Source organism: Eptatretus burgeri, chromosome 10, assembly GCF_056783735.1.
Source record: "Eptatretus burgeri isolate ZD-2024b chromosome 10, Ebu_testis_v1, whole genome shotgun sequence".
Classification (NCBI taxonomy): Eukaryota; Metazoa; Chordata; class Myxini; order Myxiniformes; family Myxinidae; genus Eptatretus; species Eptatretus burgeri.
Window position 1 is genome coordinate 86,982,120 of NC_140970.1, and position 20,559 is coordinate 87,002,678.

Here is a 20,559-nt window from a genome sequence, read left to right on the forward strand (position 1 = left end):
GAGACTCAAGGCAGATCATATGGTGCAGATCCTAATTGAACATAAAGAAGCAGAATGGCAGGCAGGATGGCCTTGAGCTATGTGCACACACCTCCTAGCTGTCTAGCCTGGGTTAGAATACTGACCCAACGATAAACTGTCATCCCGGTGTTTTCCCCAGGTAGTGCGATTCATCAATGTGCAGTCCTTCGGATGGACGTTGAACTGGGAGTCCCGTCCGCGGGAATTCCTTGGGGGACGTGAAAGATCTCACGGTGTTCTTCGTGGAGAGTAGGCGAGCTATCGCCGACATCATGGCCAAATTACAAATTCCTGCCCTAACCAGCAGAGGCTATTACATCAGCGGCACAACCACACCCTCAACCATTGATGCCAACCTCCAGAGCTCATGCTGTAAACAAACGAACAACAACAACAACAAAACGTCACCCTGTAGTGGCCAGATACTGCTATGATATGATACTATAATATGACAAGCCAATTTTCCTCATCTGCTTGTCATGCTATAATAACCGTGATGCAATCAACGCCTCCAGTGTAACAGCATGAAACAATTAAACCCCTTCTTGCTTTTAAACTTTCCCTACATGAGTATATTATTATGAGCTTATCTGGAATTGGAATATTCCTGATGAAGTATTGTCATCGTGCACCATCCATCCGTCCATCCTCCTATTTCGACTTCTCCGGCCAAACCGCTGTTCCGATCCGACAAATTTGGCAGCAAGGTTCCACCCCTGACTGGTCACAGGGATTGCAAAGCTCGTTCCAGTCACATGACTAAGTATGTCAAAATGGTGGACTTAGTAAATTTCTTCAAAAATCTTCTTCTCCAGACCCACCAGTCAGAATGCAACCAAGTTTGGGTTACAGCATTAGGACAAGGTCCTGATGTTGAATTGTGGAGGCCATGCCGATTACTTGACCGGAAGTGCATCATCACGGCCGACTTTGACAATTTTTGGGAAAATCGCATAAATTCCTTCAAAAATCTTCTCCAGACCCACCAGTCAGAATGCTACCAAATTTGGGTTACAACATTAGGACAGGGTCCTGATGTTAAATTGTGGAGTCCATGCCAATCGTGTGACCGGAAGTGTGTCAAAATGGCAGTCGTGTAAATTCTTTCAAAAATCTTGTTCTCCAGACCCACCGGTCAGAATGCTACCAAATTTGGGTTCCAACATTAGGCCAAGGCCCAGATTAGCTTCAGGTCCAGTGGTCATATTTTTATGAATTTCAAATTCAGGTGTTTGAGAATGTGCACAGCCTGACACATGGCCGACATTATGGAAATGTATTTTTCCTCCGTATTATCCTTTTACAATAATTTAAACCTTTTTCAAAGGCTCATATTACATATGCAAAATAGCATTAATGTTTGACCCCCCCTCCCCCCAACACACACCTGTACACATGTCTCCGTCCCTACCCCCCTTCCTAACACCTGCATTCTTTATGTTCCATACATTCCCCTTCCTTTTCTTGGCTTCACTATGAAGTTCCTCAACCCCCTTCACCCCCCCTTCCTTTCTATATCCTCCACCTTGTGTGTAATCCTGTAATTTGTTAATGCTTACAGGCAAAGATGAATCCAATATTTTTAAATGGACAAGTGGAGGAAGAGAAGAAAATGGGATCATAAAATAATGTCATACAAAGTGTGAAAACTGTTTTTCTTAATTAAAAAATGGTATGGTTCAGAATTCCTCTGCCCAACTACCACCCAACCCCAACCCCTTGGTCGGACCTGTTACCCGACCTCCAACATTAACAACCTCCATTTTTGAATACATGCAAGATGAGATATAAATATTATCCTGCAGCAGAGATTAACATTTTTACTTTCTATAAGAGTGTGGGTTTTGACAGTTCAAATATGTTTTTGTGTGATTCAAGTTTGTTGGACATCTCCACATGTCTCGAGTTATAAAATATGAGTTGCACGTCACAGATGTCCTTGTGCTGTTTCTATTTGCAGGTTTACCGTGGTTGTGAGCTAAGATGCCAGGTAAGAAGGCAAAAAAGGCCAAGCTGACAGAGGAGGAGCGACTTTTGATGAGGCAGAGAAATATGCAGGCGGAAGAAGAATTGAGGAAGAAGAAAGAGATGTTGATGTTTCAAGTGATTAAGGTATGTTTGCTCATTAACATCTCTATTACCAAGCTTGCACACTAAAAACTCGGCTCACCGTCACACGATCCCTATGAAATTGCTGTGGCACTTAGCGGACATGCCGACAATGTTTGGGAAGTCTTGGTGTTCCATAGTACCACTTGCATTTTGTACAATGCGTATTTTTGTCATTCCCCGTGTACGGTCTGTCGTCTGCTACCAGCTATGTTGTACTGCTATCCCGTGCATGTGCGCGGGTATCGCGAGTCTATTATATTGTTATGGTTGTGGGGGTAGATTGAGGCATTTCATTGTATTTCAGGATAGTATAGAGTTGATTGGTCCGTGGACATATAGGAGACATCTCGATGTACATTAAGAAGGAAAACTATGAGCTTAAGTGTTACGTGTCACCACACGGGGTGGTGCAGTGTTAATTCGATAGGGATTAAGGATAATTCCCCCCAGTATGTGATTGCCCCCCTGTGACCTATTCCTACATTTTTGCATTTACAAGCCAACCATGAAGAAGTTGCGTTTTTATAACCACAACCACCATAACAACAAGTGAGGCAAGCGTGCTGAGCAGGGAGAGGCCCCGCTTTCCCAGGTTTCATGCGAGCAAGTCACGCCCCAGAGGTGGGCGGTTGTTCGGTGTGACGTCGAGGAGAGATCGGGAGTGAACGCGCAAGTTCGGTGTGAGGGACGTGGTCGAGAGTGTGACGTGAGTGAGGAGATGACAGTTGGAAGAGAATGGTATTACGGTTGTTTCTCCTTGACAGGACGAAGAAGGCTGCACAATTCTCATGTTCGCGCTGTGTGAACTTGCCTGCGTACTGGGGCAAGACGCTAGCCATTGACTGTTCGGCTGAGTCGTGAAGTGTGTACGTTTCTGAGGAGGGTCGGAGAGCATGCCTCGTGGCCTGATCACAGGGTCTCAGAAATCGTCTCATCGGGTGGGCGATCATTGTGAACAGACCGGGTGCAAGAAGGACCGGTCGGGATATTCGCTCGTGCGAAGAAGCTACACCGCGCGGTTCGTGAGTCCTGACGTCGAGTACCGTCTCCAAATTGCCTTCTGTGCGGTTCCCGTCGCGAGATACGACATGGTTCGATCGTCAAGTCCAAAAGGTCACTTCTGGACCCGAAGCTAAGTGCCGGAAGAAAGGGAGGATTTTTCTTTTATTTATATTTTTCCTCTTGTCCGTTTTTGTGTCTGAGTGCGGAGGCGCCTCAAATAGGAAATTAGATTTAGTTTTACCTAATGTTCTGTTTTTATTATTACACCTTGAATTGTTATCATTGTAAATGTTTGATTTTCATTAAAAACACATTTATTTAAGTTGCTTGTATCTGTTGTGGGTTCGAGTATAAAGTCCTTGTGCTACCGTCCTGGTGAATGCCTCTGGTATGTCCTAACCGTTAACCGTCCCACATGCGCTATAATCTTCGATGATCACATGTTCGCCTCCTAGGAAAACCGTTCGGCTATCCGGGCTGGCTGGTGTTAACCACCGTCCACCACAATTTGGGTCAGGGGATTAAACTAACCGCCACGCCCACGACAATTTATTGTGAACCGTGGTGTCTGTCCATGCGTTCGTCTGTCTCTCTTTTACGGCGGCCACTTTCCATGCTGCATTTGAAAAGCTCAACATTCACTTTTGAGATCAACATTCACGAAAAGGCATGAATAATATTGATGCCAAATTTTATTTCGCAAGCAGGATATTTTGTCCTCTTTTTAGACAAATCCAACCTCTACCACTCGATGTTGGACCACCATTTTGCGGTGGGCGGTATAATTACCTCATAGACGGCCGGCCAACCGAACCTATCGTGACACCCCGCAGGCATTTCATGTTAAAAACTGGTATGGGGTGCCAAAAGGTAGAAAATATCTCTTGTTGAGAATTTGCCCCATACCAAGCACAACCAAATCGATTTTCTCAAAAAATCACGAAATAGAAGCGACCCTCGTGCGCGCCGTGGCCATGCCCACGGTGCTCCACTCAGTCCACTAATCACTCTTGCGGAGGAAGTAGCCAGTGTGTGCAACATGGCACTGAACAGTTGAGCTTTCAACACGTCTTTTGCATTGTTTTGCTTTCATTTTGTGTGAAATCTACGACAATTGCATTGTTAAATTTGGGGCAATGGATGAAATGAAAGCTATAGGAATGATAGGTTCGCAAAAAAGAGCCAGAACTCGTGTCCACATGTCTGTTCTGTTTGAAATCAAAAAAGTGCAAGGAAGTAACACGCCAAGCATCGGATGACGGTAAGAATAGGGTGATCACGGTCCTCGCTGAACGCAATCGCCTCGGAGGGGAATCTGATAGATTAAAGAGGCTGAACGATATTTCAATACGGGAATCGCCGTTGATGTGGCACAGCTCGTGTTACTGTGATTTCACGGCTGAAAGTCGATTGAAGCATCTCAGATCGAAACCAGTGTGCGAAGGAGCTGCAACTGGCAGTGGCGGGGACAGCATGGATTTGGAGGTATGGTCATCGCGTGGAAAACATGAAAAAGTAGACTGGGCAAAATGTATATTTTGCCAAGACGAAAGGAAGGGAAAACCGGGTAAGAAAGTTTGCAAGAGTCAAACTGAATTACATGATATCCGGACAATGCATTTATCCCGTAAGATACTGGAACTTTCTAACACACGGCGCTGCGGATTCGTCTGGCAGGCACAGTAGATCTGATTGCTGCTGAAGGCAAATTATCATCTCTCATGCTTGATCAAATTTGAGAGAGAAGCAGAGAAACAAAGACTGGATGTTGGACAAGATGAAGATAAGGAGCTGACGACCCTATGTAACATTCTAAATGACGGGCTTTCACGTGGATATGTATACCATATGGGGGAGGTTTGGAAGCGATTTCAGGATTTATGTGAAGCGAAAGGACAGGAAATACCTCGGAGCTATTTGTCACGAAGGAAAACCTTCACTGACGCGGTGTCTAAGAGACTCGGGAGTAGAGCTGGCTTCATTAGACCCCTCAATCGTACAACCTCGTTGCTCTTGTATCCCAGTGAAAGGAATGAATGTGTCATTTCAACATCTGTCAGGAATGCACAGGGATGAATACTCGGAAGATTCTGATGATGGTAATGACTTTTCGATGATGGCCAGCAATCCACTGCAGGAAATAGTACATTCTGCTCTCCAATTGCACAACGATCTCAATAGCCGCCCTGGTCACGAATTAGGATGGCGAGGAATCGACCAAGACCATGTGAATGAGATCATCCCCCAATCGTTGCACATATTTCTCGGAGTCCTTTTCGCCGATGTGATTGAGGATAATACTGAAGCTGCTGATACATGGAAAGAGCTCGACCGCTTAGTCTGTGATATCGCACAGGACATCGTCTTTCGCCTTTCCTAGGGGCGCAAGCTGACACCCAAACACATTGGATTAGGGATGACAGTACATCAAATGATGCGATCCGAGGCCTTGGTGGATCTATTGCATGCAAGTGGTCACTGTATCAGCATCGACACAATCCGGCGCATTGACACGTCCATCGCAAATGATATTCTCGACAGGGCCGACGCAAACGACGGAGTCTTTATCCCCGCGGTAATCCGCCCATTCGAGACCTCAGTTCATGTGACAATATTGACGTACTTGAGGAAACAATTGACAGCAACAACACTACACATTATACACAGATGGCAGTGTGACAGCGAGATGACGGAACTGTTTATCACAGAGATGAACCTCGGCATATCGGTCGTACTAAAGCTCTCAGCCAGGAATGAATCGGCAAGATGCACATATTAGAATATGCGAAACCTCGTTCTGGTATTCGTCCGTCCTCCACTTTTCCTGATGGTGCCGCCATCAACGTAGAGTCGTGGTTCCAAGAGTCTGGCAATGCAAATAACAGCAAGTCCAACGACTTGGCATGGACATTATCACGAATATTACATGGTGGTGAGTCACAATCTGTGCCACCATGGGCGACATTTAACAGTCTGGCGACGAACGGGACCCCACCTGTCACCAATGTAGGTATGCTCCCAATTCTGAAGGTACCGGCAGACCATGATGACACAATGACAACTGTGATGATCAAGTTCATGAATATCAGTGAAAAGGTGGGACAGACACACACGGTCTTTTTTGCTGACCAACCTCTCTACAGTCGGATGAAAGAACTCGTATGGAACGATCCCGCTAAATACAGCAATGTTATATGCCTCCTTGGTCACCTCCACATTCTCTTCAATTACCTCAAAGCTATTGGACAGCATTATGAGAGCGCAGGGCTGGAGGATATCTGTATCGAGGCGGGATTATTCGCTCCTAATACGATACCAAGCATACTTGGTGGAAAAGCATACTACCGAGGAGTATATGGACATATTTGTACATACGAAGCATTGTGTCGCATCCGATGGACCAAATTCATGGAGTGGCTCGAGCAAAGTCATGATATCGCAACAATCGCTTCGATCGAGGCTATCAAGACATGCGCTGAGGAAGTTGGGAACAAATGTTGCAGTGCAGATGGTCGTCTCTGCAAATCCGATGCACTGAGCCATGCCATCTGTGCTTTGAGACAAACCATCAAAAGATCGGACGTATTGACGAAATTGGACGAATTTGACCAATGTCGCGCAACTGATCCCAATTTTGAATTCTGGACGAATTGCATCAAAATGGTCAGCACACTTTTGGAATTCATCCGTGCGAATAGAGAGGGAGATTGGCAGGCCCACCTAAAATCGTTCGCACAGATGTTACCGTGGCTATGTGCGTATGACCACACAAATTATGCGAGATGGGGACCGGTGTATCTCTCCGACATGAAAATGTTGGAGAATACAGCGCCTGATGTATACAGTGCATTTCTCGCCGGGAACTTTGTGGTACAATGCAGCAAACATCCGTTCAGCTCTGTGCCAGTCGATCAAGCTACAGAATGGATCAACCGCATGTGTAGGATATCGAATGGCATAATTGGAATCACCAGGAATGATACTGCAAGGGATCGATTCTGCTTGACGTGGTGTGAGTGCTCCGAAATTGCCCTAGATACCAAACGGCTCCTAAAACTGATCGATGACGAGATCGTAGAGGAGGCGATATCTACGAGAAAGGAGACTATGACTGGACGTCTAAGGCATGATGAAGGCAATGTTCAAAATCTGATGGACCAGTTTGAGCGATTCCGTATTTTCCAAGCAGCGGATACACTCCTACCAGCACAATCACCAGACCTGGTGGAGGAATCGCAGGAACCTACACTTGTATTTTTGACAACAAACGATCTCGCCACAATGGAAATACAAACTTCCCTGTTGTCAGCCTATGAGCGAGGTCTTCGAAGGTTACAAAGTTTTGTGGATGAGAGGCTGGTAACTCAAGAGACGGGTTTCTTCGATACGCTGTCAAGGATAAATTCCAAATCCTTTGCTCATCTCTACAAAAGCACAGCTCTGACCTCAACAGCCGAGAAGAAATTCATTAAGGTAGATGCAAAACTCATACAGAGGTTGTTCAATGCAACCAGAGCTGGACGATGTGTCTATGTCCAGGATTCTTCAGCACGAACTTTCGTTGCTTCCATCGTCGCTAATCAAGAGAAACGGACAGATGAATCAGACAAACAAGGCTGATATGCTTCATATCCTGACTAAACGACGTGGATATCGAAACACCAGTGAATATTCCATCCCTGCAGGAGACGTCAGCTCTCATCGATGGTCACGCCATGATCCAAGCGATGGGGAAGCCGTCTCATTGTCGCACGTTTGCTGACCTTGGTCGTACATATCACGAGAGGATTGTAAAGCTATTTCACCAGTCATTCACTCGCATCGACATCGTCTTCATTCGGTACATCGGAACAGGGTCAATAAAATCAGCAACTAGATCAAAGCGTGGGCAGAAGAAGCGACCAATCCGAAAAATCATTGATCGAGGAGACGTACCACTGCCAGAGGTATGGTACAGATTCATAGCCCTGGACCAGAACAAAGCTGACCTCGCTAAATTCGCCGCTGAGTACCTCATTCTGACCGATCGGAATTACCCACAGTCTTGCGAGCTGATTGTAGGGGGAGGTTTCACTGAACCGGAGATGGCAAAGTCAACTACACGTGGCCAAATTACTGATTTGGCCACGAACCATGAAGAGGCCAATACGCGCATGTTCACACATACCGTCAGGGAGAAATACAAGAGAGTGGTCATGGAGAGCAAGGATACAGATGTATTATTACTCCTCATCCATTTCTTCGGTGATGCAAACGTTGATCTGTGGATGAAAAGTGGGACTAGCAAAAAAACGTGTCTACTATCAAATTGCACCAATTGTACAAAAGCTATCGCATCCTGTCTGGAACAATCTGCTCGGATTTCATGCCTTTACCGGATGTGATGTGACGTCTTCGTTCTACGGATACTGGAAATGGAGCTGCTGGAAAGTGGACATGGAACAGCCGGAGCTTCTGGCGAATATTGGGCGTGATGGATCCACTGACGAGGCTGAAAAGTTCCTGTGCCATTTGAATGGAGTGGACAATGCTGACGATCTGCTCTCTGCCAAATCCCAGATGTTCGAAAAAGGTCTCCGGGATTTCGAAAAGCTACCGCCAACTTTCAACGCATTCGAGGTCCATCATATCAGGTCAAATCATCAGGCGAAAATCTGGTACCAGGCTAATAAACCTCGGATAGCGGTTGAAGCTCCAGAAGAGACGGGTGGCTGGAAGCTAACAGACTCTGGACTTGAGATCGTGTGGATGCGACTCTCCGCCATTCCAGCTTCGTGTACTGAACTAGTCACTTGTGCGTGTAAAAGCAAGTGTCGAACGAGTGTATGTAAGTGCAGCAAGTCTCGCCAGAACTGTATCCCAGCATGCGGGTGTGATTCTGTCAACTGCAAGAATGACTACCACTAATTACAGTTATATGAGTGAGCAAATTATATTTCAAACATTCTCTTATGTGCCAACTCTCTTGTACAACGTTTTGATCTCATATGAGTTCATCTTATGAGTTTAGAACTCATGTGAGAAGATTACATGCGTCCATCTTCAGAAATTCGAGAAAATGGCTATTTTACAATTGTGGCCTTTCATGTTTTCAAGTAAATCTCTAGTCTAAATATATTGCTGAGACTAAAGGACAGAAGTCGAGGCGAATAATTCATACACAGGCATATAGATGTGGCAATGCTGAAACGAAATTCACTATAACCAAAAAGAGGAATTTGGCATTTGATCTTGACCTTTGACCTCAAAGGTCAGTTTGAGATGGTATGGGGCATATTCTGAAGCTTCACCCTGTCATCTTACTTTCGGACATGCATAATCACTTTTAACAAGAAATGCCTACGGGACTAATTTTTAGACCCCGGAGATAGTCTTGGCCAGCCGTCGATCAGAGCTTTGCCTCTTCTGTAAGTGAAACCAAGAGTGCAACACAATTAACCTTTCTAAAGTCCATGAAATAATATAAATTGAGAGATTAACAAACTTTTCCCATCCCTGGGGACTGATACTCTTCCTAGTAACCCATAATTCTTAGTCATACCACCTTTGTATGCAGCACAAGGCTGCTGGGTAGCATCATTTGCTGAGGGCGTGGCTGTGCTACTGATGTAATGCCCTCTGTAGGTTGGGGTAGGAATTTGGAATTTCTTAATGGTGCCGGCGATAGCTTGCCGAAACTTCGCGAAGGACAACGTGGGATCTTTTACGTCCACCAACGAATGCTGGCAGACAGGATGCCTACATTTAACATCCATCCGAGGGATGGCACACACATTGATGAATCACCCTGCCTGTGAAACACCGAGATGACAGTTTATAGCAGGGCTCTGGAATTGAAACCAGGCAAGACAGCTTCGAGGAGAGTGTGCATACCTCGACACCATAGTGTCAGCCAGTCACACCACCAATGCAATGCAATAATACCAATTAGTGATGCCCAGGGTTGGGATTCTACCTTTAGTTATGATGTAAGGACTTGATTGCAATCAAATCGCACATATGACTAGTACAATGTGCTTACCCAAATATTTGTACAAACTCAGGAACGGCTGGCTCGGGAGGAGCACAATGCACGCGTGTCCAGGCTGAAGCTGCATCAACAGTGGCGCACCATTTTACGCCAGGCCAAGACAGAAGATCTTCGAAAAGACATCATCATATTGAGTCAAACGTTTGAGCGTGTTGCTGATCACAAAAGCAGCGTTATTGAGGTGTGTGTGTGTGTGTGTGTGTGTGTGTGTGTGTGTGTGTGTGTGTGTGTGTGTGTGTGTGTGTGTGTGTGTGTGTGTGTGTGTGTGTGTGTGTGTGTGTGTGTGTGTGTGTGTGTGTGTCAGTAGGCCTACTCTCCTTGGGTGTGTCATCACTGTGTTTAGAAATACAGAAGACCAATGTGTTATTCGCTGTGACTGAGAGCATGACCAATTAAGACCCTACCATGTGACTAGGTTGATACCTCCATGGTAGAATATAGGGTTTATGAACATGTCTATTCATTCAAATTTGCTCTTAAAATTACAAAATTCTCATCATCATATTGTTCAATATTTGTGCAAGTGGTTGTGCATAACTCTGTCTCCTCCCACTGTCCTCCATTTTTCTTTAATGTTCTAGTACTCCCTCACACATTGTGAGGCAATGGCCTTCTTTCACCTCTCTAACTTATTTTTCTCACTTGATGTTTCTTTCCCCCCTCGAGGCATTAGTCCAAGATCTTGAAGAGATTGAGGAGCAGCATGCCATGGCATTCCGTAGTCACATGAACAACTTGCAACGGTAGGTATCCTATCAATGCAGCACATGTGATATGTACTTCCGATGAACAATGTTATCGTCAACACAACATCTGACACTCAATACTAATCTGGCAATTTCTAAAGATTCGTGATTGCTTCAAGAAAATACTCTGTACTAGTCTGGGTACCTGTTGCTCCACGGCAAAAAAACTACATAGGTGTTCTGGTACATGTGCATTGAAAACATTGAGTTATTGCCCTCATGGTGGTGAGCTTTTCCCAGCAATGGTTCTGGGATGTGTTGGACATTGAAAAGCTATGAAGTTATTCGCATCTTGGTGGTTACCTTTTGCCTGCGGGTTGACGGAAACACTGCCCGACCCCACATCTCGATATGCACTTTATAGTGGCCTTTGATGGCCTCAAATTGGCCTTCAAGTCCAACGTTTGATAGGTTATAACCTTGCCCAGATTCTGAAGTACTGACACCCAAAATTTGGGGCCTCGAGGTGCTGCAGTTCAGCCATGAAAGAGTAACAAAGAAATGCACAACCCCTTCAAATATACGAGGGTCAGACAATAAGTAACCTAAAAATGGCAATATAAATTTTAGAATCTAATGTGTGTAGTTGTAGACAACATATTGTTATGGATTTTAGAATCTGGTCTGATGAATGCATCCACACATCCAGGTCCTCAGACAGTTATTTCCTTCAATGCATGTTTAGATTAGCCCCATCCCCATGTCTAATGGGATTTTAAATGTGATGCGTTGAGAAGGGTGAAGAATAGATCCCCTCTCTTATGGGAAGTTTTTTTTTTTTCTTCTTTATGGCAGACACGTTTACACACATTTCTTTCGCGAGCGCTGACGCCCACCTTTTTTGGAGCACACGGGTCATTATGGTAACCGTGCGCAAATGGGGCTTGGTGAGCTTTGGGGAACTCTGCGCCCACCGAGACGGGCCGCATATATAAAAAGGAATTGGAGGTCTGTTCTGATGAGGGAGAAGAGGGCAAGCAAGCCAAAAAGAAAGCGAGAGTTGAAGCACGCGAGGGAAGAAGCGAGCCAGAGAGGAAGCGTGCAAGCCCGCAACGCCAACAACGAGACAATTCGTCCTTCCCAGTGCTTGAGCAACCGAGTGTGTGGTGTGGGTGTAGGTGTGAGCAGCGCTGACGAGTGAGGCACAGGTCGGTCACCAACGTGTGAGGTGTGGGTCGGTCACCGACGGACTGTGTGAGTCACTGGACGTCACCAGTTTCGTGAAGTGTGAGGAGCTGCCTGTGTCGCAGCACCAGGGTCTCAAACCGCAACAGACGATCTTGGTGCCCTCCCAGATGTCGACTGGCGTTCAAGGCTGTTTGCGAGAGGGTGCATGGCAAGGCTGGGTGTTGGTGACGGACGTGACATGCACGCACACATTTCAGGACGTTTTCACTTCACGGACAACTACTCTCTGGTGAGCGAGATGACTCTCCCCCCCCACACCCCCCCCCCGAATGATCTGTTGGGTACCCTTGTCTGTGTTTAGCTGAAAGTAAGTCAACCCCCGATAAGCATCTGCTCTCTGTCTCTTTCCTGGCATTTTGATTGATTTTGCCTAAGTAATTATTCATTTCGGTTGCTTTGAAACTTATTCATTTATTTACCTCAGAAAATAAAAAGTTCTTTTTATTTATTTATTTTATTATTAATAAATTATTGATTGACTTCCAACCTGTCCGTGTTTGTCCTTTCTTTCCATTGGTCTAGCATTGTCCGAACCTCGATGGACTGGGAGGTAATTTCCACAGATTTGACCAAAAATAGTCGGCGCGTACCAGCAGTTAAAACACTCGGGCGCTCTAATTAAAATCTAATCAAGATAACATTGGTGCTTTGCCGAGGGTGCACTCCCCACTCAGGTAACCACGTGACCTCTAGTTAAATGGAATAATTAGATGGTGGACACTGGAACTCGTGGTTGACTGACTGGCGTTCGTAGTTCTAAAACAACCCACCGTACCACAACGTTAATTGTGAGCGATGGCCCCAGGTCCGGCTCTTCCTAGGACAACCGGGGATTAATCCCCCTGAGTGACAAACTGGTGTCTCTGTACCCGTGGCCGCAACAATATGTTGTATCCACGGGTAAGAATCATGTTTTGCCTGTTTTATATCTGGCAACATTGAGCAACATGCCTGGTGTTGGCTTAATGGTTCGGGTCGTGGGCTTTGAATCTGAGGGTCCTGAGTTCAAATCCTGCTCAGCTGTTGAATTAATACCAGGTGGGGTTAACTTGGCTTGTCATCTTTCCCAGGTCGGCAAAATGAGTGCCAGCATGCTGGTATACTGTGTCGGAGTGGTGACCCGTCCAGGATTGTGTCCAATCGCCAAGGAGACTGCTTAAGCAGCACCAACGCTCTGCACAGAGTATGGTCCCAATCTCCTCTCCAACATTGACTGTATGATGTCAGTACAGCAGTTCCAAGATGGAAGCGTGCATCAGGGAGGAGCAACGTTCTGTCAACTGTTTCTTTGGAAGTGAGGGTGTGAATCCCAATGAAATCCATCGCAGAATGAAAATGCAAGATGGTGACGCATGTTTATTGCTGCAGCAGGTGTACGACTGGGACAGGAAGTTTAAAAGTGGAGTTCTTTCAATTCGGGTGTGAGTTGTCTTGACACCCACCTTGCAGACACTTTGCGGATTTTGGTGAAGATCCTGATCCGGATCTGGATACGAGAATTATTTAATTGTTAAAGTCATTCTTCACCATTGAGAGATGGGGCCAAAACGATATATCATATATCGTACGATATTTTAAAAAGTTATTGGCCCCAATATGTTCTACTGCATCAGGCATTGCATGGTGAAGGTATGTGCTCCACTAAGTGCCATTGTAGTTACCCTCGCCGAAGGAGAGGGTATTGTGTTTGGGTTCTTTTGTTTGTCTGTCTGTTTTTGTTTGCTTGTCCGCACTGACCTTTCGTGTTTTTCTCCGCAACCGCTTGTTGGATTGAGACAAAATTCTCACCATAGGTGTGACTACTCATGTAGAATGTTTGTCATAGTTATGACGTCATAGGTCACGTGGTGTGGCAGCCATGTTGGAAAAACGGTAAAAATTTGGACCTCTGTATCTCTGAAACCGCACCAAAGAAAAAAATTGAAACTTGGCACACAGCAAGTACTCCTCATGGGGACTAAGTGTGATTTTTTTTTTGATGATGTCATAGGTGCCTTCGTTATGACATCATAATTGCATATGAAGTAGCGCAACATCTGATCAGTATGAAAAATTTTGAGCGTCATCTTGGGATAAAATGGTCCACAGAAAAAAAAAAATTGATGACATCAGTCAAGTGATTCGGCAGTCATTTTTTTATTTTTTTTTTTAAACCTTCAAAAAATCTTCTTCTCTGAAGTGGCTGAACAGATCAAGGCAAACCTTTACACATATGACCTCCTATCCATGAGGAACAAAAGGTTCACACATATGGTTTGGCTGCCATATTATATTTACCCTAAAACATAAAAATCTTCTTCTCCAGAACGGCTGCACAGATCAAGGGGAAAGTTCACACGAATATTCCCCAAGCCATGGGTGGACAATGTTGTTTTTTTAAGGAATAATTGATAGGTCACATGGTTTGGCAGCCATATTGGATTGAAGAAAATATTAAATAATGTTTTCTCTGGAACCGCTTAATCAAACAATATGAAACTTCACATTTATTATCTCGTATTGATGGGGAATACATGTTTTAAATTTGAGCTTGATTGGACACATGGTCTGGCAGCCAGAATTAATTACTTTTCTGATATGGGTTCTTTGTTTTTTAAATTTTTTTTATTTGTTTGAATAAGGCTCATTTGGCTGTGCCTGGATAGGTTTGAGGGTTCGAGGAGCAGCAGCTAAAATGCGAATCCTATCCAGGTTCCTCCTGATGACTTCATCTTTGTTTTTGTTTGTTCGGGTTCCTTTTGATTACTCCAATGCAGGATTGTACCTATTTGGTCTTCCATTTGATTTGAATTTAATTTATTTTAATCCCATTCTAAATTCAATTGAATAAGGAATAATAAAATAAAAAAACGTCACGCGTCAGGTTTAGGTGTCCGATCAAAGCGGGACGTTTTGGTACCCGGTCATCACTGCCAGCAGTTATAAAGTGGCAGTTCTAATTATGTCTCTTATTAATTACGTAACACACCAGTACACAAACGCCACATAAAAGAAGCCTTGGCGATGGTCTGCAATCTCTGATTGCTCTTTTTATTGTTTATATTGTGATTAAAAGGGAAAGCACACAGAATTATGAAAGCATCAAATGTGGAATGAGCGGAGATTTTTATGATGGCATGAAAGAAGACCTTTCAGCAATAACCTGATGCAGATTCAGACTGCACTGTTAATGGCAGCTGGAGGTTGACCACAAAGAAAATATCTCTTTCACTGAAGCATCATCAAAAGGTTTGTAGAGAGGGAGAAACCTGTCAGAAGGAAGACTTGAGAATGCATATTTCTGCTATAACACACTCCTTTCCAGTTGAGAGAATTGCCTTCATGTTTGTGCGATTTACATAACCGAAATATTGTGTGCAAGGGGGGCAAAGCTATGTTCCATCGCAAGAGGCATTGTCATGGTTCTGAAACCCCTCCCACATGGAGTGTAGCCCTAGCTAAATGAGTGGTGATAGGCTAACTTTACCCATGTGCAGGATATTTCACACGTTTCTTTGTGGCTTTGTCCACCTGTTGCAAAGGCAGAAATGGAGACAACTCCATGCTAAAGTTTTGACAAGACTCTTAATGATAAAAACAAGTATGAAAACACAGGAGCAAAATTAAATACTACCAAAAAAGCTATATATTCCTACATGAGGGCACAAATCATGGATGGAGCCCTGACACGACGTCTAATTATCATATTTCAAATCTATCATGCTATATTTGGCAGTGAAATGGTTAGAGTGTCTGCTCTAAGCCTGGGAAAATCTGGGAGGGTGGTGGTTTGAATCCTGGTGGAGTAAAACCAAATACTTAAATTTGTACATGTTGCTTCCTTGCTTTACACTCAGCATTTAAAAAGGATAGAGCATGCACAAACAACCATAGAGTAGTTTTGATGGGCCTAATGGTATCCTCCTGTATTGAAGTTCCTTGAAAGCTAACTCATGTTAATTTATTTTATCTTAGGCCAAGGCTTAAAGGCGAGTGGGATATGCAAAATAACAAGAAGCTGATGGTCTAGATCCCCCGCCTTTTTGAAATACCGTGTGCATAAGCCAAGTTACCGAGATGGTCATCATAGCAACTTAATTCAGATGATCACAACCGTGATCTATTCAGGTTGAGATAATGTCATGGGCAATAGATGTCTGCAATATGAAAGATAAATGTTCAACGGTTTTTGAAATATCGTGTACAAAAAAAGTACATGGGCGGATGATCAGTCATGGATAGATGATCGATTAGTCGGTCAATTGATCGGATGAACAGAGCTCATTTTAATGACTCCCCGCCTCTGACCATTTCGGATGGGCAGGGGACAATAAAGGAACTTCAACTGTGTGTGCGTGCGTGCGTGCATGCGTGCGCACGCGCGTGTTTTTATGTGTGTCTGAAACCTGATACTGGAGTTCATCTATAAATGTCATTTTCTGATCCATTGATGAATTATGAGCTCCGAAGCTGAAAAATACGAGTTGTGTCTTCAGGTTGATCGCCCTGCAGAATGATGCCATTCATACTCTGCAGAAAGGATTTCAGGAAGAGAAGAACGTTTTTATGGAAACGTACAATACTGAATGGTATGTTTAATTTGCAAATCCAGAAAGTCACTGGAAGCAATTGGATTTTATGTTTTGTTTTCTTTTTTAACATAATGTTACACAACCTATGCGAGCAGGAATGAGATTATGGAAAAACACCACAAGGAGATGGCACATCTAAAGGATATCTACAATTTAATGAAAATGAAGTTTGAAGAGGAGGAGAGCAAAAGGAAACAGGAGTACTCTGCAATTCAAGACGAAACCAGGAACAAGGTGAAGTAATTATAAGGTAGCAAGACAATGTAAATCAGGTTCATTTCACAGAAACCAGATTCAATTCACGAGTACCTCTGTAGAGAATGGCCTACCTGTTAGGTTTGTTTGAACAAATGTATTGGACTTATACCTGCACCTGAAGGAATGGTAGAGTTGATTCTAATTACCTCCACCACTGAAGGTGGGTGGAGATTGTTTTCACAGTCTGTCCATTTGTTTGTCTGTCTGTCTGTCTGTCTGTCTGTGTGCACGACTTCTCAAAAAGTTATTTTTTATTGACAGATTTGACCGAAACTTGATGGACAGGTTTGGTGTGTAACAGAAATGAATTGATTAGATTTTGGTGAAGATCCAATTCTGGATCTGGATACTAGAATTTTTTGAGTGATTCTTCATGATTGAGAGATAAGGCCAAAAATGATACATAGCACAATATCTCAAAAAGTTATGGATGGATTCGAACGAAACTTAGTGGACCCATTGGATGTGTGACAAGGACAAATTGGTTCGATTTTGGTGAAGATATGGATCAGGATACGAGAATTTGAATAAAAATTATTTGACATGATTCTTCACCATTTAGAGATTGGGCCAAAAACAATATACCACATATCTCAAAACGTTGTGGACGGGTTTTGACAAAACTTGGTGGGTGATTTGGTAAGGTGACACGAACAAACCAATTCGATTTTGTTTAACATTTGGAGGCAGATCCAGCCTATCAGTGGGATACAAAACATGAACAGTTCAGCCTGGCATGGGTATGCACTCTACCTAGTGCTGCTCCAGTTGGTCCATGTGTAGGTGTGTATCATTTCATCCCCATGCAGCTCAACTTTAATATGTATCGCGTGTAATTTAATATAGCACCCAGTATGTAAAAGGGGACGGCTTGACAAATACTCTGGTGAGGCTCTGCATTGTTAAATCCGGTCTCGTTTCTCTTACAATAGGAATATGAACAAACCAATGGTTTTGATGGTGACATACTGTAGAGGCAATTCATGACTGTCAAATTTATAATATTTCCAGGTTTAAAGGGAAATATTCAACCAATTCCCAATATGGATTGAGCCTCTGGTAAATAATGTGTAAAGCAATTGTGGAGATTTCCAACTAGATTATGTGCACTGAAGTTTCAGTGAGCCAGGTGGAAGTCTTCACTGACACTGAAGAATCTAGAATGCAATTTGAGGTAGACGTATTATGTACCACCAGCTATATTGAAAATCCTCAGTTGTTTCACAGAACATGGAAGATAAGGGCACACTGAGAATGGAGCTGGAGGGAAGAGTGGAGGAACTCGGGGGCCAGTTACGGCTGGCCCACAACGCCTATAAAGAAGCCACAGGAGAACGGCGCACAACCTATGAGCTGTTGAAGGTTCGCAATGAAAAGAGGGCCAAAAAGATCGAGTTACAAGCAAAGAAGCTGCAACGTACACAGGTGTATAAAGATTCATTCAATGTACATTATCCATGTCTTGAAGCGTCTGCATCCTTTCTGATCATTTCATGTAAATGTGAATCCATGTGTATCTTGATAGTTTTGGCCCTTATTGACCATTGTGCAAGGCTTTTATGGGCCCAATGGCTTCCTCCTACATTGAAGTTCTCGGTGAAGGCTGGAGTTCTACAATGGCCAAAAACGTTAAATTTTTGTTTGATTTCTTAAGTGCATTGTAGTTCGTGTATGCTTTATTAGTGCGGATCTGGAATCTCCTGAAATGTCACATGTTCGGAAAGGACAACAAACTCAAATGTTTCTGTCAAAGTTGCGGGCTATGGTAGTAAAATCTCAGAACTACATTTAATATGGCACGCACTTCATTGAATTATATAAAGAAAATAATATCGCATTCATTGTTGAATTATTTGATTCACTATTATGAAGGCAGCTCAAAATCTCACCTGGACTTTTGTATTTAAAGTGCAGAGTATAATATTTGTGGGCTGACAGGATGGCCTGGAGGTACGCACACTCACCTCTAAGCTGTTTAGCCTGGATTTGGATCTCGACCCAGCCATAAACCATAATGGATGTTAAACTGGGTCTTTGGTCTGTTGCCCTTAGTTGGTGGATGTTAAAGATCCCACAGTGTCTTTCGTGAAGAGTTGGCGAGCTATCGTCAACATCATGGACAAATTCCAAATTCTTGCCCTAACTACTGCTGGGAGAGGGATGGCAATCCACACAGCATGACACCAGGTATAGAAACTTTATCAGCAGCACAAACGGTCTGTATCACAGACTATGCTACATCCGATCGGATAGTGTTTGGATGAACTTCATATTCATAATTTTTGGACGAACTTTTTTTTTTGTCTTGGTAACCAATAACTGTAAATCTCAGTAATACACCTTTCCTTCTTTAGTGTGTGTGTGTGTGCGCGCGCACGCGCGCACGCGTGTTTTTGTTTTTTTTGACATCACATCAGAATGTTGTTATATGTCATAAAGAAGAATGGCAATATTTCTGTTCAAATTGTGTGATACCAATGTTTATTTGTGGCCATTAGACTCGTAAATGTCGGGAAAGCAGGGCGTATCGGGACATTCTCTCGTTGTTATTCTTGTCGTACATATACTTGTCTCACTTGTTCTACTTTGTCCTAAGGTGGAACTACTTGCCATACTTAAGTTACCACCTCTAAATACAACATTTGGTGAATTTAATTTTATTGTGGCAGTGTTTTTGCACTCACTGGAGGTGGCGTAAGAAGTGATACAAATTCATAGTTTTATATGCTTGGTATTTACAGTTTATTTTTACATTGTGATTGCAGCTATATTTGATGTACTGGTCATTGCGGCTTGGTTCAGTCTAATGCAGATGGCGTTGTATCAGTATAACCTCTATATCTTCATCAGGAAATGATAAACAGTGTGAAGACGAGGCTGGAGGTGTCAGCAAGTGAAAGTGTCAACCAACTGCAGCAGCCACGTGAAAAGAAACGAGTGATCATGAAGGAGGTGCTGGAGACCAAGAACAAGATAAAAGAAGCAAGGGAACTTGAGCGCTCCAAGCTCACCACTCTTACCTTACAAAGCAACATTGCTATCACTCAGCTCAGAAACACCCTGAACAAGGTGAAAACATCATTCTTTCTTACTTTCTATGAGCAAGCCTAGTTATACTTACTTTTTATATTCTCTGCCTCACCATCAAACTACAGTACTTATTAAGAATGAACAATGTGGCCTTCCTGGAATCGATTCCACGAATCGATAACCACTCAGTGGTATAATAGTTCGAGCGTCGGCTCCGAGTCTGGGAGGTCGGCAGTTCATACCCCAGCCGAGTAATACCAAAGACTTTTAAAATGGTATGTCCTGCTTCGTTGCTTGACGTTCATTGTTGTGACGTCGCTGGCACACAAAGTATCCCAGGAAGTGACGACACTTTCCCTCAGCTCAGTGGCTGTTTCTCTCATCTAACAGTCATGTGTTGTGTCACATATTTTTCTTCTGTACATCGAAGTGTATGTGTGTGTGCGCGCTCCACTATGAGCCTGAGATCATGTAAAAAAAAATATTCATTTGGAGAAATGAGTGTCTTTCTTATATAGTAAGCCTGTTTCTAGCTTCAGCCAATAACAGTTAGATTCGACAAATCTGGATGAACAGTATGTGGAACAAGTACTGGTACATT

General features: G+C 43.6%; 1 protein-coding gene across 2 annotated transcripts in view; it reads left to right on the forward strand.

Annotated features, from left to right (window-relative positions):
* DRC2 (dynein regulatory complex subunit 2) overlaps positions 1-20,559 on the forward strand; it is a 43,398-nt gene that overhangs the window by 2,482 nt on the left and 20,357 nt on the right. Inside the window, exons 2-8 of one of the 2 annotated variants that reach the window (XM_085899195.1) lie at positions 1,982-2,133; positions 10,179-10,346; positions 10,832-10,908; positions 16,575-16,667; positions 16,766-16,904; positions 18,156-18,353; positions 19,779-19,997. In XM_085899195.1, the coding sequence (XP_085755321.1) occupies positions 2,005-2,133; positions 10,179-10,346; positions 10,832-10,908; positions 16,575-16,667; positions 16,766-16,904; positions 18,156-18,353; positions 19,779-19,997 (1,023 nt within the window). In that variant the 5' untranslated portion in view covers positions 1,982-2,004. The remainder of the gene's footprint in view (positions 1-1,981; positions 2,134-10,178; positions 10,347-10,831; positions 10,909-16,574; positions 16,668-16,765; positions 16,905-18,155; positions 18,354-19,778; positions 19,998-20,559) is intronic. The other variant, XM_085899196.1, reaches the window with a different exon arrangement.